Source organism: Astatotilapia calliptera, chromosome 20, assembly GCF_964374335.1.
Source record: "Astatotilapia calliptera chromosome 20, fAstCal68.1, whole genome shotgun sequence".
In the NCBI taxonomy this organism is placed as follows: Eukaryota; Metazoa; Chordata; class Actinopteri; order Cichliformes; family Cichlidae; genus Astatotilapia; species Astatotilapia calliptera.
Window position 1 is genome coordinate 35,170,707 of NC_137441.1, and position 21,048 is coordinate 35,191,754.

At 42.4% G+C, this 21,048-nt stretch overlaps 1 protein-coding gene across 5 annotated transcripts in view; it reads right to left on the reverse strand.

Moving 5' to 3' along the window:
- Positions 1 to 21,048, reverse strand: part of arhgef25a (Rho guanine nucleotide exchange factor (GEF) 25a) — a 41,452-nt gene that overhangs the window by 8,968 nt on the left and 11,436 nt on the right. For all 5 annotated transcript variants that reach the window (XM_080294398.1, XM_080294397.1, XM_026153518.2 and 2 more), the window contains 3 exons: positions 5,154 to 5,461; positions 4,535 to 4,645; positions 828 to 952 (listed from right to left, as the gene is read on the reverse strand). In XM_080294398.1, coding sequence (XP_080150524.1) covers positions 828 to 952; positions 4,535 to 4,645; positions 5,154 to 5,461 — 544 coding nt within the window. The remainder of the gene's footprint in view (positions 1 to 827; positions 953 to 4,534; positions 4,646 to 5,153; positions 5,462 to 21,048) is intronic.

Sequence of the window (21,048 nt, forward strand, 5' to 3'; positions counted from 1 at the left end):
CTTGTGACTGCCTTGCACTCGTTATCAGGAGGAAAGCTAAGATACCACGTCATGACCACAGTATGGAGCGTTGGTCATGTGACAACTGCTAATTAATGCTTAGTAATAGTAAACATTACTAGTAATAATAGTAATGTTTTAAGCTCAACAGATAAGTAAGATGAGCCACATAAATCATTACAGTTTTACCACCTAAAAACATATTTCACAAATACCTTTTATAAAAACTTCAATCTAAAACTATCAGTACTTACTATATGAGTCATCTTAAAGCACTGTGTCTGTCTTCAGTATTACTGTTATTCCTTTCATTTTTTTCAGAAGTCAATCTGAATTTTTAGACTAGTAAAAGGAAAAGCTTTACTTTTCTCTTCTTTGGTGCAGTGACCTGCCCTGTAGGTGCTTCTGAACAGACATTTATCTTGTCATAGCAGGAAAAGGACCATCAAACATATTAACAATGGCTCAGTTATTTGAAGTGTCCAAGTAAAGCAGTGTCGCAATGAACCTGAAAATAAAGCAGCCGAATGGAACAAAGGCACCATTAATCTTAGTTATTACTCTGCATATTCTTTTATAAGTCAGACAGCGATTTCTGGAAAATCCTCAAAATAAGTGAAATTGTCATTTAGTTCCACCATCAACTCAACATGCAAGGAGACGCACTCAGCTGCATCTCGGCTGTAAGCTGAGCTGCAAGTGCTAACGCTTTCTAAGAGCAGCTGCACTTAAATATATTGCTGTTTGAGACAACACATTTATTTAAAGAATGGACAACAGCCCGAATTGCCATCGGGCATAAATTAAGTGACGTCTGAAACACATACATGCTTTTCTCTAAGGCACTCTTCCTCTCCTCCTCGGTGTCAGCTGCAGCTGACCATTGGCTGGAGGTGTCGTCCATCAAGACGGACTCGCTGTCATCTGGCAGAACACCGATGGACTGCGTGTCCTGAGGAGGAAGAGACAGGCAGACAAACTGTTTATCAAAGGTAATGTGGATCATGCCAGGAATAAAGTAAACAAAGGGAGATAAAGAGCAGGAGAGAAATGGTAATGATGCAGGTTGCCAGGGTGACCAGGGAGCGCAGAGAGACACGAGTAACAGAGATTGAATGATAAAAAGATCAGATTGTTGTTGTTAATGATGCATGCTGTGACACACATAGAAAAAAACAGATAAAGAGTCAGGGGGGGGGGGGGGGCTGTGCTTGTAGAAGATAATAAATAAAGCTGTTCCTGATAATCATTTAGAACAAACCTGTATTTTGTGGCATTACACTATTGAAGTTTAAATTAATAAATTCATTTGCCAATTGGGAATTCAAACAAACTATATATTAACACGCATGGCGCATCTCCTTTGGTTTAACTTGGCACCAGCATCTTTTACATTAGTACTTCCTGCCTTATTGGCCACGTTGTACCCGAGATAAACCCAGGGTTACTGCGATCTAATCGATTGTGTTCATGTGGTACATACGTGACCTCCTTTTTCAAGCTTTTTCCTGGAATTGATATAATTTCCTGTGGGGGTTCTAGCACAAATATAGAGTCATTGTGCACACCGCAAAGAGGGCCTGCAAAGATTTAAGTCATGACTAACTCAACAGAGACGTGCTTAACATCTGCAGACAACCCTTAGTTTGTCTATATTAGCATTCACACTCATCCCTTCAAACCTCACTACAATATGTCTGTCTAACTGTATCTATTTAAAAAGTTGCTCCTTCTATTTTTAAAGCATTTCTTTTTAGCCTTTTGACTCTCTCCTGACTCCGGAAACCTATAGGGGCAGACATCTGTCTTTACCTAAATCCCAGTGTCCCCTTGTCCCAGTCAAGCAGAACCACCCCGCCTTAAACACATACACAAACCACCAGACACACACCTAACCACTCAGACCCGCCTGGCAGAAGGCTGCCCAAAAGAGAAATAAATTCACGGCTGGACTGATACACATATAAGCAAACGGAAAGAGGGACAAGACTCTCCTTTTCTCCTCTGGTCTAGTTCAACTTGTTCACCTGCGTTCCCCTTGATAAACTTGCTGCCATCAAGAAGTTTTGAGCTTCCGGTCGTGTCACAGGGGTGCGTGTGAAAGAGACAAAGCCAAGTAAGAGAGACAGAGAGACTCCACGAAGACCCTCTCTCCCCCAGCTCATCTTGCCCCGCTAGGAGTGCTCCAGCCTAGCTGACAGGTCTCCCTGGTTCCCTGATCATTTCCAGGTGTGCTGTGGCAAAACCCACAGGAAAAAAAAATCCCTTGTCTCTCTCTGTTGTAAGTTTTGTTTTCTAGCCAGAAGCCTGCGAAATAAACTGACAACAGTTTTAGAATAAGTCGAGGCCAAACCTTTCCAAGCAAGTAAGTTCAGTTGAGAGCGAAGTGATTACAAAACTTATTTTTTTCTATGGGTAAAAAAAATACAAGCTCCAAGTTTTATGTGTAGAAATCAAAGAAGAATTTTATTATAAAAGTGTAATTATCTGGATATGAGAACAAAAAAAGGATGTTTGCATGTAGAGGTTTGCACCACAGAATATTTGCATTGACTATATTTTTGTCTTGGATTAAAGCACAGTGTTTTAATCTAATAAATAAATTGTCCATAATTTGATATCTGCCTTTTGTTATTTCATATTTATAGCTGTGGACCAACTTTTGATTGCACTCTTCACTTGGAACACAGACTGCTGCAAATCACCAGTAGTAAAGTGAATTTAAAGGCCCTCATGTAAGGAAACATGAATCTGTGTGGCTTAAAATGTGATTGTTTAAACTGTAATATAGGTATTACGGCCTGTGCTTGAAACTGTATTTTCCACTGCAGAGGTGGCATCAGCAATTTTTTATTTTTATAAGGGATGGGGCAAAGCAATCCTTATGCACACAAGTGCACATCAAAGTTATGATACTGTGATACAAACAGAGTTGGGTGATTTCATTATGTCTCAAGTGCAGAAAAATCTAATTTAACAGCAATAACACCGGTGTCACACAGCAAAGGATGGCTTTGAAGAGCGCTCACAACTAATGCACCACATAACTCTTTTCACAGTTTCTGTCCCGGTTTGAGTTAAAGTTTATTCTTTTAGTTAAGAGTTTTCTGTTTGATACGTTTTATGAGTGAAGATCAGAGACTGTACAAGCTGTTCTTCAGGAAAAAGTGATTTAATAGATCTGTTGATCATTTGTTCCGGCTTGTTTTTTAACACAGCGGCTTGTTAGACCTGCGGACATCGTAAGAAATTTCCCGTGCTTGATCAAAAACACTATAGTTTTATTTTAAAAAGGTGGGTGGGGGAGACGAGCAGCGCATTTAACGCTGAGCCCGTCGGCGGAGAAGGTGGTGTAGATGACAGGAACCATCGGAGATGACTGACCTACATAATTTAATCTCTCTCACACCACCTCTCTCCCTGTGTGTAGCTTTCGCTCTCCTACCAAACACTGGCAGTAAAAACACCACAGCGCTGACCTCATCCCTCTGATGTAATCCCGCTATTGTCTTTCAAAGTGTTGTTGAGGCTGAAATTATAGTTTAAGTGCCCAGGTCTCGATTCAACAACAGGACGCACTTCACAGTGTTTAAATGCTCAGACATCGTTATTGTTTCCTGTTGATGGGACGCAGGCACCGCAGGTTAACGCAACACTCCCGCTGTTCAAACAAACACCATTTTCCAGCGAGCTTCTAGCAGCAAAAAGGGACCAGCCAGCTTAAGACACTCCTTTGCCACAAGCAGTTTGATGGAGAAATGGAGACGGGCTCGCTTCTTTGTTAAGCATTTCTTTGTTCTAAAAGTGAAGTCATCTTTCACCACATTTGCCGTTTCTTATTTATCTCCAGGCATGTCCTTCTGCAACATGTTGAATGTGAGTCATGCATCACACTGGCCACGCTCAGATTCTGCCCTCTGGTCCTCGGGGCATCGATCTGGTCTGAGAGTTTGTCTCCATATGCATCTGTGCATATGTCTGCATTTGTGTACATATATATACACACACACACATATATATGTCTGCATATGTATGTAGCATATGTGGCTACAAAAAGCAGCCCTCCTACGTGCGTTTGTGTGCTCATGTTGCTTCATCGTTGAGCTCCTCCAGCAGCAGTGGAATTAGTAAGTGAAAATAAAATAAACAATAAAAGGTGAATCAAATGGACAAAAAAAAAAAAAAAGCAGTGGAGTTAGTCATTTCCAGCTCTGGCTGGAGGGCCATGGAGACAAAGAGCGCTGATGTCACCTCCCCACCAGGCTACGTCCTCACTGAGAGTATTATTTCTACTCCTCTCTGAGACTGTCAGCTATAATGAATTGGTAATGGATTATTTTCATAGTTTCAATCTCATAGCCAGCTACTAGATCATATAAAACAGGCCTCCTTTCAAAAGATTACTAACTGCATTTAAGTTAGCAACGTATAAGTTCTGCTTGGTGTCATTTCTATGCGATACTTATCATATGTGATATGAGACATAACAGGACAGGGTTGGGTGTTATTTTGATAGCATATCAAGATGGCAGACCTGGGCGTTTGGCAGTGACGTGCAGCCAATCAGCGAGTCAGTTATGCAGCTGGGTGACTGTAGAGTAGCTGGTGACAGGTCCTCAGGGCTTGCCAGGCCATCTTTCCACTCCTGGAATACACACACACACACACACACACACATACACAAACGTTCACAGTGTCAGAATAACAAAATCTGTTGCGTGCATATGTGTTCTGGCACAGAGAGACACAGGCGGCGCTAAAAAGAAAAAGAGGACACATAAGAGAACAAGGTAGGGTGAGAGACTGCAGGAAGAGCCAGCAATGCTGCTGTCATTCACAGCAACACTGCTAACTGACATGGTACTTGTTCCTCCGGGGATTAACTCTACATCAAACCTGCTTCTCCACTGACAACCTTGCGCTACCTAAAATAAACAAGTGTGGTCAAGATGTTGGTTTTAATTTGTGTTTGCCCAAGAATGAAGTTTTGCATGCATCACAACCAGTTTATACAAATATCTACTGTTAACGAGGTGCAGTAATAATTTCAGTTTACTTATGAGGCGGTTCATGTGAAATGTGCAGAACGGAACTGCAAAACTCACCAGGCAAAGCTTTGTTTGATTAGTTCGTATGATCAAAAAAATTCTCACCGGTTCTCTGTGGGTGACAGGCAAGATGGTGAGACTCTCTACAGGCCTTGGGAGGCTCCCCATATCTTGGTTCTGGCTGTGGGATGGAAGACATGCAGGCTTTCCCTCAAGTTTGCGGACCTGACGCTCTCCTTTGGCGGTGGATCCAGCGCTAAGTTTGCGGACAGGGTTTGTGAGCCATTTTTTAAGGGTGCTCACAGAGCGCCTGGAGCCTGGGGAGCTGGGGGCCGAGCTGCCTGATGCCTGTGGGGGCAGCGACGCCACGGAGGTGGAGATGCTGCCCTCACTGCCTGCTGCCGAATACGAGTCTGAAGAAAAGGCATAAAGAGACAGGAGAAGCAAAAGGTTACTGGCGAAGGAAAACAATCAATAGATAAGGATTAAATGGGTCATGAGGCAGAGTAAAGGCTCCAAGTACAGACTTAAGTTAATCAATGAATCTGTGGACTTCGACAAATGTGCAAAAAGAGCATTTTGTTTCAGGGACACAACCCTCGCTTGACTAGTAGACGAGGCTTAACTGCAGGTGTGCGAGGTGATGCAGAACTGAAGGCAGAACACATGTCAACACACCAGGAGTGAAAGATTAACGAGAGAAATCAAAATAAAGAGCGGAAATATAAATTTCTGTTCTACAAACACGGCTGTGCAGGTGTGTAACTACACTATAAAAGATGTTTTCATTATGCAAAGCAGACTTTTTGTCTTCTTTTTTTTTACATTGCTGAGCTGTGCACCAGTCCATGCCATCGTTACTTGACCACATTCTGATGCAAGGCCGACAGCAGAGGTAATGAGGGTCGGTATTTGAAACAAAAATACACTAAAAAGCAGTTGCAGATTGACTGCTGCACACTGATGTCAGGAGGACATGGGAAGTGAGTTGGGGGGTTGAGCTGGGACCGGACATCCTCTTTAATTCTTTTTAGAAGGGGAGCTCCTTGCCGGGGACTGTTTGTTTTTTCTTTATTGTCTTCCTTTCCCATCTTGCCTCGGCCAATCAACCTACCGCCCTTCCTCCAGCCTTTCTCAGTCCTGAGCTCTTCTTCTAAACTGTGCGTCGGGAGTGTTTCATCTCTTCTGTAACAATTTAGTCATATTTCTTATCCATCTTTGCGCCTTAATCCTCTGACACTTGAAACTCTTTCAAGAAAAAACTATTTTCCATTACTTGTAAAAAAAAAAACAAAACAAAAAAAAACTTTGTAGTTTATGTTGTGCATCTGTTCATGAGAAGACAACACTGACCTGATTTCAGAGCGCTTTATTTGAGCCACAGTCTGTTATTGCAGTTCTCAGCAATAAGATGCAAACTTAAACCCAGGCTAAATCATTCAGCTTAGTTCAGTGTTCATAATTAAAAGATTTAAGAATCTCCACAACTTTATTCACTCAATTTCTTTGTCTGAGAAATTCAATAGCAGCCACAGTACTGATCAATAATAATGAGCTTTGTGCTCTGCACAGCACAAAACTCAAAGTGTTTGACGAATCATTAACCTCAGCGCAAACAGGCCATGCTAATAAGATCGTATTTCTGCTAATGCAGAAACTTGTGAATGGTAGGTGATAACTAAGAAAATAACTTTAACTTGTGTATTTCCACCATAGAGATACCATTTCCTCTATTTTTCCCCAGCATGTATCATGCAATTTTCCCATCCACTTTTCTTTCTAATTCCCACCCAAATATCCATATAAAAGTCTGCAAATAGAGTGTATAAGGAGATCTAAGCCTAGCAGAAGGAGCATCTGAACAGAGCAAGATAAGGAACACAAGCAAGTTTAAAGAAAAAAGATGGCTGTACCCTGCAGGGAACTATTGGGATATCAAAATGCATCTGAGAGCCATTGTATTTATGGTTGCATCTGGAAGAAGCAAAGCGTCCACCATCTGTGAAGGTTCCCCAGTCAGAGAGAAGAAAGGATGTGAAAACGCTGGGGAGCACATGTGATATTGTGCACCCTCCCAACCCAGCTCTCCTGACCTCTAACAAAGGGCCAGACCCAGAGGTTTGTATTTCCCAAGGTTCCTGCTCAAGTTTAGCCAGGTCAGCGTTTGCAGTTCAAAGTGCAGAGATACAACCAGCAACATTGTTTCTAACTATCTTGAGGCATCAGCTGAAGAAATAGGCTAAAGAGACTGACACCGCTGAAGCGCCTGGAAGCAATTTGAAATGACTGGAGACAGGACAGAGCAGCTCTCCGATTCGAGGCTTTGCATCAGGATGATACAGTAGCTCTGTCACACGTACAGATTTATGATGCACAGAGCGTACATTATTTACTGGTTTTATAACGACTATCCTTACATCTGTCACCATGGCAACTGAGCACTTCCACTGATCATGTATTCTTTGTACCTTATACAAGTCATTACGGAGACATCAATAACACTTTTGCACAGAAACAGTGAGACAACTGTAAGGGGAGATGATGAGCTTCTCCTTAGAGAAACCCACCTCCGCTCGCCCCACACATTGCAAGATAAGTGGAGTTAATACTGTTATACACCTACAAAGAGGAAACTGGGGGGTGGTGGGACTATCCTTCCCACTCTTTCCCTGCTGTGCTTCATGCTGATAGTGCCCACTGAAATTCATCTCCATAATGGCACCACAAAGAAAAGATTACCCACGCTGATTTTGTTAATGCAACTTGACTATTGTTTATGTGCTTGTAACAATTAAGAGTTAAGGGCACAGGAGAAAAAGGGCTGCATTAAGCTGCCCTGATCTGTGGTGATTTGTTAATGCTAGGTTTTCACCACTCGCCCACTCGCTGTCTGAGAGGATGAGCGAGTGCCGGGGCGGGAGGCTCATCCAAAATTGCTGTACTGTGTAACTTTGTAGCCAAGTGGGTATCTGTTGCAAGGCACTTCCAGATTTTTCTTAGTGTTGGTCGGTCACAATACAGAAAAGAGACAGCCCACATCATCTAAGAGGGCAACTTAAGAGAGCCATCTTTCACTATTAGTATTTGTACGGTATTGCAGAGTCAATACAGCTATGCAGCAATTTCTCTTTTTCAACTCACAGTTGGTTTCTAGATTAAGCAACTAATAAGTTGGCACAAGACTACAGATAACTGTCTGTCACTATTTCCTAAACCTAAGGTGACTTCATCAAATGTCTTGTTTGCTCAAGCACAGCCTAACCCAGTTTAGTTCAATTAACTATAATTCAAGCCAAGGAAAAAAAAGAGTTACTCGTTTGAGAAGCAGAAATCTTCAGCTGTTTAATGAATGCTAATAAACTTAAGCAATCCTCAAACTCTGTCAATATAGTGAATGATTAATTTTCCAAAGGTCAGTCTGATAAATCTATTGATTGCTGAACACTACATAATTTCACGTCCATCCTTTTTTGTGTGGTTCATAGTCAACCATTTGTTATTACCACAGTTAAATTCACTTATAGCTGATTGAATTATCTAATGACTATATGTGGCACAGCTTGTCCAGTCATGTGGAGAGGGAAAACTTATGATTCACTGTTCTCATGAAGGTTTGAGTTAGATGTGACTGAATCAAAGGCAGGGACAGCTATAAGAGCATGTGACTGCCTGTCTCTATGCCAGGTGGGACAGACTCCTGTGGCTCCAAGTCCCCAAGTTGGTTAAGAAGATGGATGGATGGATGATGGATGGGTGGATGAGTTAAGAGTAAATTTACTTTAATTTATGTCTGGAATGCAAAAGCAGAGAAAAATGAGAAAGCAAATCTCTTCCCCTCTTTTCAGGTGATTGATGGAGATAGATATGCGCTAAGTGGTCGTCCACCAGAAGAAGTCTGCTCTAACTTCTGTTTATTGATTGCTGAAGAGTGAGTGCTGCTGAGCCAACAAATCAGGCTAAAAGCGTTGGCTTTAATGGAGCAAACTTCACAGCCCCCTCCACTGTGGAGTTCCCTGTCAATCCCATGCCTCTCGGGATCATATAGGCAATTTAGGCATTACTGGACTCCACAAATAAAAAATAAATAAGCAGACATGCAGGTGCCCATACGCTTTTTTTTTTCCAGAGAGGCTCTCCTGATGGGCGCACAGGTGCAGGCTGTCAACCTGTTATCCAGAGTCATCAGCCTGTCAGTGTAACAATACACAGCATTAGAGGCGAGCATCCTGCTGCTCAGCACTGTGGCAAACATGTCAAATATCCTGCTGAGTTTGACAAACTTAGAGCTGCCATTCAATACTAGCACCTTGTGGCTTACAGCTCTGGGGAATTGTGGCAATCAACACATAGGTGCCCGCCCGCGTCATTGCTAACAACTCTTAACACAGCACCATACTTATCTTCTCGATTCTTTCTCTCTCACTCACTGCCCTCTCCACCTTATGCTCTTCAGCCTAGACTCAGCTGCTATATTACATTTCACCCACTCAGAGGAAATGGACACCCTTTCCATCAACCAGCAGGGCCCGGTCTGCACTCACGTTCAAACCGAAAGAGCTGAAAGACCACGAGGCAAGTACCTGAAGCACATGACGGAAAATGTTCTAACCAAGGTGCTTTTTACAATGAAACATTTCAAATCGTCTTTTTCTGGCTTTTCCTTCAATCCTCCCTCCTTCCTTTCTTTTTCACCCTGACACCTTTTTCTCTACGATAAGTTCCTCCTTCTGCCACCCCGTTTGGCACTCTAACGCACTCTTACCCTCTGCATCTCTGTGCACTGCAGTGTTTTTCAGATAATGACTGGGAGCAGGACACTGCACAGCTCCCTCCTCTTATGCAATGACCTCCACTGCACTGCCCCGAAGCTGCTGAGTGCAGCACAAGTTTGACATGCAAAACAAGCTAGCAGAGAAGACAACGCTACAGAAGTAAAAAAAAATGTTTTTAAAAAGTTTTTAATCCTTTTTTATTCTCCTTTCTTATCTTTCGTTTTGGTATTAAGGCTTAAGCAACTGAATCCACAACCTCAGGAATCCTCTGACAGTCTAGAGCAGAGGCTATGGGGTGAGCTGCTGGGAAGAGCAGGGATTCTGTATAAAGATTAAGCAGCAGAGGGGCAAAAAGATGCCAGTGTGATTAAAGTTAAGAAGTTCAGTGAGAGTATGGGAGGAAACACTGACGAGACGAGCGGAAGGAAGGCCATGAGGGCACAAGCGACATACACTTGAGTGCACATAAGCAGGAACTGTGCTGATTTTTAACTGTGGGCACTGCAACAAAGACATGTGCAGCAGCTCAACTCTTGTCGTCCTTGTGTGTGCCATATGTGAGTGTGTTCGTGTCAAACCTTTGGAGTGACACACTGCAGTCAGACAAGTGAACAGTGGTTTCCTGTCCTCCTACTGACCTAGTTTATACGCACGCACGCACACACACATCCACACACCACTGTTATTCCCAGAGCACAGAAGGAAATATGTGCTAGACACATCAAGTGACACGCAAACAAGCCATCAGAGTCAGTCTCCTGCCATCATCGCCCACAGCCAGACTCTGTGGCATATTCTTTATCAGTTTAATGCATCAAAGTGCTGCCAGTCACCAGAAAAACAAGACCGAAAAAAAACACGCTGGCATTAATCCTTTCGTCTGTGGAACAATGTGAAAGAGTAAATCAGACACTTCTCCTGATGAGGGATTATGAAACAGCTCTAATTGATAGTCAGATCTAAACCACTACTGCTGCCACTGACTGTGAAAATCAGGTCAGTGGGAGTATAGCAGTGCAGTCAAAGTGGCAGAGGTTGTGGATATCTCACCTGAGATTTCAATCAGCATTTTCTTTCAACTTGATTCTTAATTTGCAATTTTAAAAAAAGAGGCTGTGACGGCAGTCTCACCACAGAGACTGTCTGCAAGCTCCCAGCAGTGTACAGTGAGAGACTGGAACCATGTTTGTGGTTAGTGGCCTTGAAAACTCCAGACATTCCTCTAGAACCACTTAGAGAGAGACTTGCCAGATTCTTGGCACTGCCTTTATTCATTTATGCTCTGGGGAACTAAACCTCCACAAGTACACAGAATCAAATACAGGGGATTAAGGTTGCAGTGTGGTCCATTTCACACAGATTTATTAACTAAGCACCACAGGATCAACAGGTATTCAGAGATGGAAAGTCCCATATTCACAAATCATGATCCAATAATTTAATCAAGAGCCAGAGTCAAGTCATTTACTGCCCCGCTTTCACTGAACTGTTACCAATGGAGAAACTTTCAAGCAACAGAAGCTCAGCTCTACTTACTCTGAGACAGTCATTACACCCTGCATATGCAGTAACTGCTAAACTCCAGATCCCAGTTACTATGTAACTCAAGCTTTCTCACTCATTAAAGTTTTAAAAAATTCCAATTGTATGAAAGTGAAAAGAAAGATTTGAACAGTACAAGCCCAAACCTCAGTCATGCTAGAGTTATGGTAAGATGGCAATGTAGCTGGGAAATATTGGTGTTTACCCAGTGAGTACATTCAATTCTTTTATATTCGGCAACAAAATGCAAGTAGTCATGGCAGCAGGTCACCTGGTGGGATGCAAACTGTCTCCAAACAGTGGCGGTCTGACTCAAACTGACTGCAATCACTCTCAGATTGGTGAAGGTATGCAAATAATTTCCTTCCAGTTTAATAAATGCAGACAATTTGGCAACATCTTGTTGTTTGTGCATGTCTTTGTAACAGGGGACTCGACTCCTCTGGTTTTATTCTGATCATATTCTTATTTAAAAGCAATGTTGCAGAGCACCTATGCCATTTTACAGTTAAATCGCCTTCCAACAATAATTATGTCACTAGTTTTGGAGGAATTTGTCAATTTCTGTTTGAGAGATTTAAGATTTTGGCTGTACTCTGAATGTAAGTAGTTAATTTGAATCTCTGTGCATGTGGACAGCAACAGGTTTGCAACAGATAGAACAGATTTGCAATTTTCGCTGATTTACTACATTTAATTACAAACACATCAGCTGTAATTTCCTGAGGTGCATTCGATTGTCAACTGATAGCAGACTGACAGCAGACTGACTCCATGTTATTGCAGTTTTATCGCCAACTTGATGCACCAAAGTCCCCTTGAAGATCACTGACTGTCTTAGAAGTCAAGGAGATCACAAGTTTATTGTAAATGGTTGCAGTAATTTTGGTCTCCACCCCCTGGTTCCCCTGGTGTGACCGTAGCATAAGTAAAAAAACTAATAAAGTCTAAATGTGCTATAAATGTTGCTTTTCAAAGTGCACAGCTTCAGTTTGAAGGCAGAAAAAGAGAACAAATGGATTTGATTTTTATAAATTCATATAAATACTTTCATTTCTTGTAGACCACATCTTTCACACACATGAACACCCCACCTCCATAGCTTTGTTTCTGAATGATGCCCACCTATGGCAGCCGTAACCTTTTCCCTATTTTTTCCTCTTATGATCAGTTAAAGTTGTGAGATGGACCAAATAAATCCTTGTCAGCTTGATACGTGATAAGCTTCTCAATATTTTCCCCTTACTTTGCATCTCAAACAATAGCCAACTGTAGTTGAGGGTGTTCGGACATGTTTTTTTCCCTTAAATAGATAAACTGTCAAAGTAATTTTCTCTCATTACTACAGTACTTTGTTTTTGGGGGAGCTTTCTCCAGAAGAAGAAGATATGAGATTGAGATGTGACAGAGAAGAAGAAAATATTTAAACAGACATCCTTTGTTTATCATGAATGATACCGTGCACGTTACATGTACAATACGAGGCCCAGAGGCTGAAGATCAACGCAGCAACTGCCTGTTTTGCTCTAGTAAAGAAGCGCTAGCACACCAAAAGCAAAATGACTCATTATGCTTTTATTTTTTGATTTTATTTGTACGTAATCTATCAATAATTATATTTGATTATATTTAGTGCTACATTTATTTTTACATTACTTTAACCCTGTAGTTGTTAAAGCTGGACAACATTTTAACTGTCAATTTATTGCTTATATTTTATATTATAAAATATCTGCCAATTTGTTCTTACAAAAATAATGGAGAAATGAATAGGAACTGTTTAGTAGAAGTATGCAGCAGCTTAAAACGTCACAGTCACAATTTTCTTTTCCCAAAACAAGAACTAAAAAAACCTAAACTGTGAAATGGATGTTTTCCTGTAGGTGGATATATATCAACCGCTCGTGCTCCCAAAGTAACCATAAGATTGTTCAGTCTTTATATGAGGTCCACTGAAAAATGCTTTGAGGCATTTTGGGAAAATGAGGGTTGGAAAAGTACTTAAATGACCTTGCAGGCGCTGCATGGCACTCTGATTTAGTGTGTGTGCAATTGTGTGTATATCTTGTGCCAGTGTGCGTGTGTGTGTATGTATGTATGTGCACCCGGATAATCACAGTGATGATCAGCACTACTCTTTTTACCCTTTTTAGCAATAGGAAGCACACACCCTGGGTACTGTCGGTCATCACTATGATTATCTAGTCACACACACACGCATTCACAGACACACACTCACTCTAAAAAAAAAAGTCAGAGAACAAATGGCTGGCACTTGTGTTTGAGGTGGTCGAAAACAACGAGCAAATTAAAAGCGATTGTGATTTCATATGGCAGTGCCAGTCAGGAGGCCTCCAAGGAGAGCTGGAGACAGAGCTGCGATGCACGCTGGGTCGCGGGTATGTGGAGCCTCTCCTTTGGCCCCAGTCTGCCTGACAGCTCCAGTACTGTGCTCTTGCAGTTTGTCGCTGGCTGTGCACAAGGTCAGTGCTCTGCACTGCAAGTAACCATGACGGCTTTATAACAAACTGAGTCAACAATGTGAATTGTTGATTTGACACAAAACTGTCTAACTTCTCTTGTCTCAGATATGCTCTCTCATAAAATTATATCCTGAGCATCCAAGCGTTCAGAACATGTTGTGTATTTGGAGCAAGCATGCGAGGTTTGTGTGCAAAAACAAATATCTCAGCTTTCATTGTAATGGGGCACACAGTTCCGACCTCGAGACCTAAAGATGTGCTGGCATAGCGATTCTCAGTCAGACTTGATGTGCTTTCCAGACACATATTCTCATTCCTTTCCATAGCTCTCCACCTCTCCCCACTCTTATTGCCATAGCAACTAAACCCAGAAGGAGAGAGAGTGAGGGACAGCCGCACAAAAGATTAGCCATCAGCAAGAAATCAACCTACACATGTGGGCGCACGCACTCAGTCTTGTTTTACATAGCAATACACTCGTGAACATATACCTGTCTGTGACACACACACACGCTTGCACGTGCACACACACACAAAGCACAATGATTACTGTAGATTTGCATCAATATTCATACAGTGACAACCCAGCAAATGTTTCCCTGGCTTATGCTTATTAGTAAGACAATGCCAGAGGCACAAAGGATGCTTCTGAAAAGCTTATTCTGAATTCAAGAAAACCATCTGCAGCTGTCAGCTTTTGTCGCTTTTCGATCAGATCCTGCATTTTGAGCAAGAGCTCTCCATATGGCTGTTAAGAGGGCATCTTATGAATACACAAAATCCATTTAAGTGTTTGAGGGCGACCCGAGGCACAGTTCCACCTGTGCCAAATCCATCAGGTGGACAGTTTTCCTATAGGTTAACGAAACTGAATAATTAACATTAAGTAAAACAATAGAAAATGTGCAAGTGTTGAGTATACTGCCAAATATATATAATACTGTGAACTATTAGCTAGTGTAATTAGATTGTTACGGCAAAAGCAAATCTTTAAAGTCACACTCAGACACTCAAATGTTTCTAAATTTGGCATTTATAAAGTAACAGCTACAGTAGTCTTAGTTTGGCTGCTACAATGTGAATTTTGCACATAAATAAAAACTTATTCTAAAGATTTGGGGGGTTATTAAATACACATTAGGATGTTTTTACATTTTTTTTAAAATTGTTTTTCTCTTGAGTCCACCAATGTGGCTTTAATCCTTACGTATTGGCTGCAGGCTATGAACAGAAAGCTGTGTCTATAGTAACAATCAGTGGTGCCTGACTGACAATCAGAGTGTTGCAGGCCGATAAGAAGGAAACAGGTCAATTTTTGGTTTGCTGTCTTCTCCAGTCCAGTGTAGAAGGCAGAAACACGGGGGAAAGCTTATTTAACAATGCAAAAACTTTATGGAAGTATTTGCTTGTATCTTTTGCTTTTCTTAGCTGTGGATTCCCAGTAAAAACATACAAGTTTGTTTATTAGTTTGAAAAGAACTCTATTTTGCCCAGAATTCATTGGGATTTACAAATGCTTAAAGGGACAGTTCACCTCCAAATTATTTTTGCTTATATTTTCTACATTCTGTAGAATTATTCATGCATCTAGGTTGTTTTGATGTAAACTTGTTTTGACATAACTGCCTGCTGTCAGCTATATTGGAACTAAATCAAAGTGACAAATAATTATTTGGAAAAAATCAGCAGCAATTCAGCACAAAAAATGCACCAACCCTGCTGTGAGCGCTTTCATATAGAAACTGCAAAGTGTGCAGGTAGCTAGCATCACAACAGCAATAATCATATCTTGTCCCATTGTGCCTAACACAATCCTCTTTGCAGATGTGCTTCTTTGTGCAGAGTGACATGGCCCAGGTATGATTCAGTAGATGGATAATAGCTGCCATTAGAGTGCTCAAAACAATGTTCGTGCATTTTTTTTTATTGACTAAGCAGGTCAGCTTTTTAAACGTATGAAAACATAATTTCCATTATACTGAACAGATGACAGACATCGCTACAATCAACACTTCTATAACTGGTCAACTGACGCCAAAACGGGCAAAAGAAAACATTTAAATTAAATTTTGGTGTGAACTGTCCCTTTAAGATACCCCAGAGACTCTTGTGCAACTGATAAACCATGAACTCGCAGAACTATCCTCTAGTGAGGCGCAGAGACAAACATGATGGCAAATTTAGGTTAGAAGTGAACCAAACAATAATGCTCTATAAGCTGATCACAGGCTGCGAGGAACTACAGTCCCAACAGTAAATTTGATTAAACACAAGGTAAGTAAGATGCTCAGCTCCTGTGTTGCCTTGCCTTGTGCACTGTTTTGGAAAGTTTCTCACTGAGGCCTCTGTGAAGTATTCTCTGGAGAGAACTGCAGAACAGAGCAGCCAAAATCTCTCCACTCTGACAGCCAGAGGGGACACGACAGCAATCATTGCAGTCAACCTGTCGCTAAGACTTACAGCAAGCATGTTCCAATCTCGCCAAATGAAAAGAGTCAAAAGTTGAAACTTTTTTCACACCACTCACAAGTCTTTATACTGCGGCTGCTGTTTTGAAAAAAAGAAGGAGTAAAACTCCATGAAAGCAAGAGCTGAGTATTAGAAAAGCAAGAGCAAACATTATAGCCCCCCCCCCAAAAGGAGGCAGGTATAAAAAGAGCCATATGGACTGAAAGTGGGGGTAGAATCACGGGGGGGAAGTCGCTCCTCTCCCCCTCTGCACTGTTGGAGAATTCTTTCTAAACAAGGTATGGAATGCACTCCTGTGTTTCATAATTTGTTCCCTCATTCTTCTCCTCTGCACATTTACAAACAGAGTCCTAAGGAAGAGAAAAAAGGGAAGGAAAGACTGTGGGAGCCTTGCAAATATGTCAGGGCAAGGCAGTTTAGTAGAGCAAAAAGGAAATGACAATGAACTGTGAAAGAAAGGGACGTGGTAAAAATACATTAACCATATATAAATGTGTGTTTGTTTTAAAGGAGAAAGGGCATAGATAATAAAATAATTAATAAAGAGCGGGAGTTGAAGGAGAGGAGAGAAATGAAGAAGAGAAGCAGGAGGAGGGAGAAAATGAGAACGCCCCAGGAGTGATCTTAAAGCTCCACTTGGTCTTCATATTCCAAGCCAGCAGATCACGCAACATTCAGCCCAAATTCAGGCTGGCTGATTTCTTCATCCAGCTGGGGAGCTTCGCTTTTGCAACAGAGAAACAATATGGTGGAGATCGGCTGGGAAGGAGGCTGGGGGTTTGGTGGGAGGGCAAGAAGAGATGACGAGGTGGAGGGTGGGCTGGGGTGCAAAGTTTAAAAATATCTCAGAGTGCTGAACACAGAGCTGAGCCACGGCAGTCTAGCATACCTTCAATTTCAGCTATTTTTGTTGCTTTTTCCATAATGTCTGAAGTCTGCCTTATAAGCTGATGACAACTAAGTTTCTCTAGCTGAGACATAAAAAGACACACTGGTCCCCCCGCCCCCCCCGCATTTGCCAGCAGTGCTGCTTTCTGTCAAAAGCACTCTCAACTTGTTATCAAAATGTATTCGTACATCGCGGGGTCCCAGGTTCGCTGCGGGGATCAAGTTCTTGCCTGACGGCGGCCAAACTGATGAAATGTGCAAGCGCGTGTTCTTGAGCAAGACACTGAACCCAACCACCTCGAGGTCTGCAGCACATCGTGCACTCTGACTAATCTGTGAAGGGACAAAAATAAATGTTCGGTGATTTATTCTATTTTACGAGCTGCGTGTTGATGCCGAACATTGTGGAGCAGCTAAATTTTAATCGCTGCCTGTCACGTGAGATTATTGTGAGTTTTTGCTTCTTATTTTCTCGATGGCTTGAATGCGCAGCAACTGTTTACTACGGCTGAATGCAGAACCGTGGCAGCGATACAGATGATGCAAGTTGCCCCAAAGGCCTTTGATGCTAATCATTTTTTCAATTTGAAGCTAATTTAAACTTACATATATATCAGTGTATGTTTTGGGGTGTTTTTTTGTTTTTTTAATGGTTGTCTTTGGTTTCGTTCGCCCTGTCTTTGCCGTTCAACCATGTAAATATATGTGTGTGTCTGTGTGTGTGAGCGTATGTGTCATTGCTGTGGGGGATTCTTGTCCTAACACACTGCATGCATGAGTCAACACCAGCCCCCAACACTCACAAATAGACACGCTCTCAGATGCAAAGGGAACACATATAGATGCATATGCAAGACAACGCCGACCCTTTTCCTTCTTTGGAGGATCATTAAAGAAAAGGAACACAAAGAGATAAGTGACAGCAGCAGAAAGACAAACATACTTATGGAGACACAGACAGATCCATAGATGGAAACAGTTTTATTATTGCTGCTGTTGTTGCCCTACCCTGACTGCTGCCATGTGACCTTTACCCTCTCACACACAGGTAAAGCTGCTTGTTGTCTCAGTTGTGGAACACAGCAGGTGAGGAATATGTTAATGAAAAAGAAACCATCCATCCATCTTCTTCCGCTTTATCCGAGGCCGGGTCGCGGGGGCAGCAGCCTAAGCAGAGAGGCCCAGACCTCCCTCTCCCCAGCCACCTCCTCCAGCTTATCCGGGGGAACACCAAGGCGTTCCCAGGCCAGCCGAGAGATATAATCTCTCCAGCGTGCCCTGGGTCTGCCCCGGGGCCTCCTCCTGGTGGGACATGTCCGGAACACCTCACCCAGGAGGCGCCCAGGAGGCATCCTTGTCAGATGCCCAAACCACCTCAGCTGGCTCCTTTCGATGTGGAGCAGCAGCGGCTCTACTCTGAGCCCCTCCCCGATGGCCGAACTTCTCACCTTATCTCTAAGGGAGAGGCCAGCCACCCTTCGGAGGAAGCTCATTTCTGCCGCTTGTATCCGCGATCTCGTTCTTTCGGTCACTACCCACAGCTCGTGGCCATAGGTGAGGGTAGGGACGTAGATCGACCGGTAAATTGACAGCTTCGCTTTTACACTCAGCTCCCTCTTCACCACGACGGACCGGTGCAGCGTCCGCATTACTGCAGCTGCAGCACCAATCCGTCTGTCGATCTCCGGCTCCCTTCTCCCATCACTCGCAAACAAGACCCCGAGATACTTGAACTCCTCCACTTGGGGCAGGAACTCATCCCCGACCCGGAGTGGGAACCGGGAACGAGTCCGGGAACAATGCGGAAAAAGAAACCACTGAATAACTGAGATATATAAATGTGTATAAAAAGTACTCTTTCCCATATGGTCTGCCTATTACAGTATCTGCCTTTAAGTGTGATCTTAACTCTGCTCCATCCTTATCTTTGTTTGGTTACTGTCTGACAGTCTGCACGTATGTGTGCTAGATTTACTTGAGGGTGCATCCCAAATAGCATTAGATGTGTGGGAGGCTGTGCCACAGAAAAGATAAGACGTGTTAGCTCAAATTGCATGGGTGTAATTCCTAACATTATCAGTGTGTGTGTGTGTGTGTGTGTGTGTGTGTGTGTGTGTGTGTGTGTGTGTGTGTGTGTGTGTGTGTGTGTGAGGAGAACATTGATGGTTCCATCATCAGTAGTCTTTACAGCATGTGAACTCCTTCCTCTGATTGCAAGATTTGAAAGTTCGCTCAAAAAGGCGTGAACAGACGTTTGCAGTCAGGGCCTTGTCAGTGCTTGTCCACTTGTCCATTCCACCTCTCCTTTACATATTACAAAATATTTCCCCAAACTCTCTGTTCAGATAAATCATTTGATAAATAATTAGGTTACCTGCTTTTATGCCGTCTGGGCTGTGAATTCAGCTCACCGTGGACAATATAAGACAAAGCATACCATCTGTTTTCAAATGGTTTGTCAACAGTCTTTGCTGGGAAGCAGGCCCCACTAATGGCCCTCTGGAAGCCAATCTGCTAATGCGCTGTGCAGACTACCGCTGGTATCAGAGCTAAAATGATACATGCCTTTCTCTTTCATTAAACCCATCTCCCCACCTGTCCATCTTCCTGCCCTCTCCATCTCGATGAGTAGTGCCCAGATCAATAATCCCAGCTCTTCTGTCAGACATTTCCTCCAACTCTTCCTACCTTCTAGTGCTCGTCGGTATTGCGATAAACACAAATCCACACACAGTGCAAATAACACCCATTCACACATTCCTAACTTAATAAGGACTCCGCTGCCCCTGCACTCGTGTCACTGGATATTGATTAAGATGTGAAAAAAGTCCGGCAGGGTAGCCAGCATGATGCCACATTGATTCAGCTGCAGTCTCTTTCTGCATATAAGCAAACGGGTCAGATTCAGAATTAAAGACTGTCCCGTGCGACTCATTTAGTCTGTGAGCAGCTGAACTTATTTTAGCTTACCCATTGAAAAGTCAAGTGTGAGTATGCTGGTCTAAGCGATAGGCATCCACTAGGAACACATATGGTGTGACATAATAGCATAGTGCATGTGATCACCCGGCCTGCAAGTAAGTGCCATTACGCCTAAGTAGGGGAATGAATCACACCGCACATGATAGTTTCCTCTTAAGTCAGTCATCAGGCTTTTTTTTTTTTATTTGGAATCAATGAATGATGGAAATGCATCGTAAACAGTTGTGTCCAAGACAATAGAGCAAAGACGGCCTGTCATGATTTTAAAAAATGACAACAAAGAGGAAATTCTTTTGTTGCTATTGATATCAGAGTTAGGGATGTGGGAGCTAATAGTAAGCTGCCGCTCTGATTATCTCAGCTAAGACAGTGCAGGCACCACTTTGGGCCTTTTTTGAAAAAATGTATGCTTTAGACAAATAGATGGTAATTGATACAGTTACGTGCCTCACCTGAAACAACAATGTCTTGGGAGAAGAACGGAAAAAAGTCTGCATTATTCAGTATTTGTCTTGTAGACGCCACAGTAAAAACAATGGGAAAGTCAGATATGTGATATCTCACAAAAGTATGAGATACAATTATAAAGAAAGGAAAGAATTGAATAATATCAGGTTTTTTATAGACAGAGAGAGAAACAGTTTTTCAATAATATAAAAGTCTACAACTGACCCTGGACCCCCATGTTTTAATCAGAGAAACTGCTGTGCAGATTAATGGAGAGAGCAGTACAGTATGTGAGCACAAAAGCCAGCCGCAACATGAAAAATGTGCTTTCTTCTATGAGGAGGTTTTATAGAGCACACATGGCTTTTACAGACAGGATAGAGTGCTCATATTTCTCTTGTTCAGCTTGCAAAATAA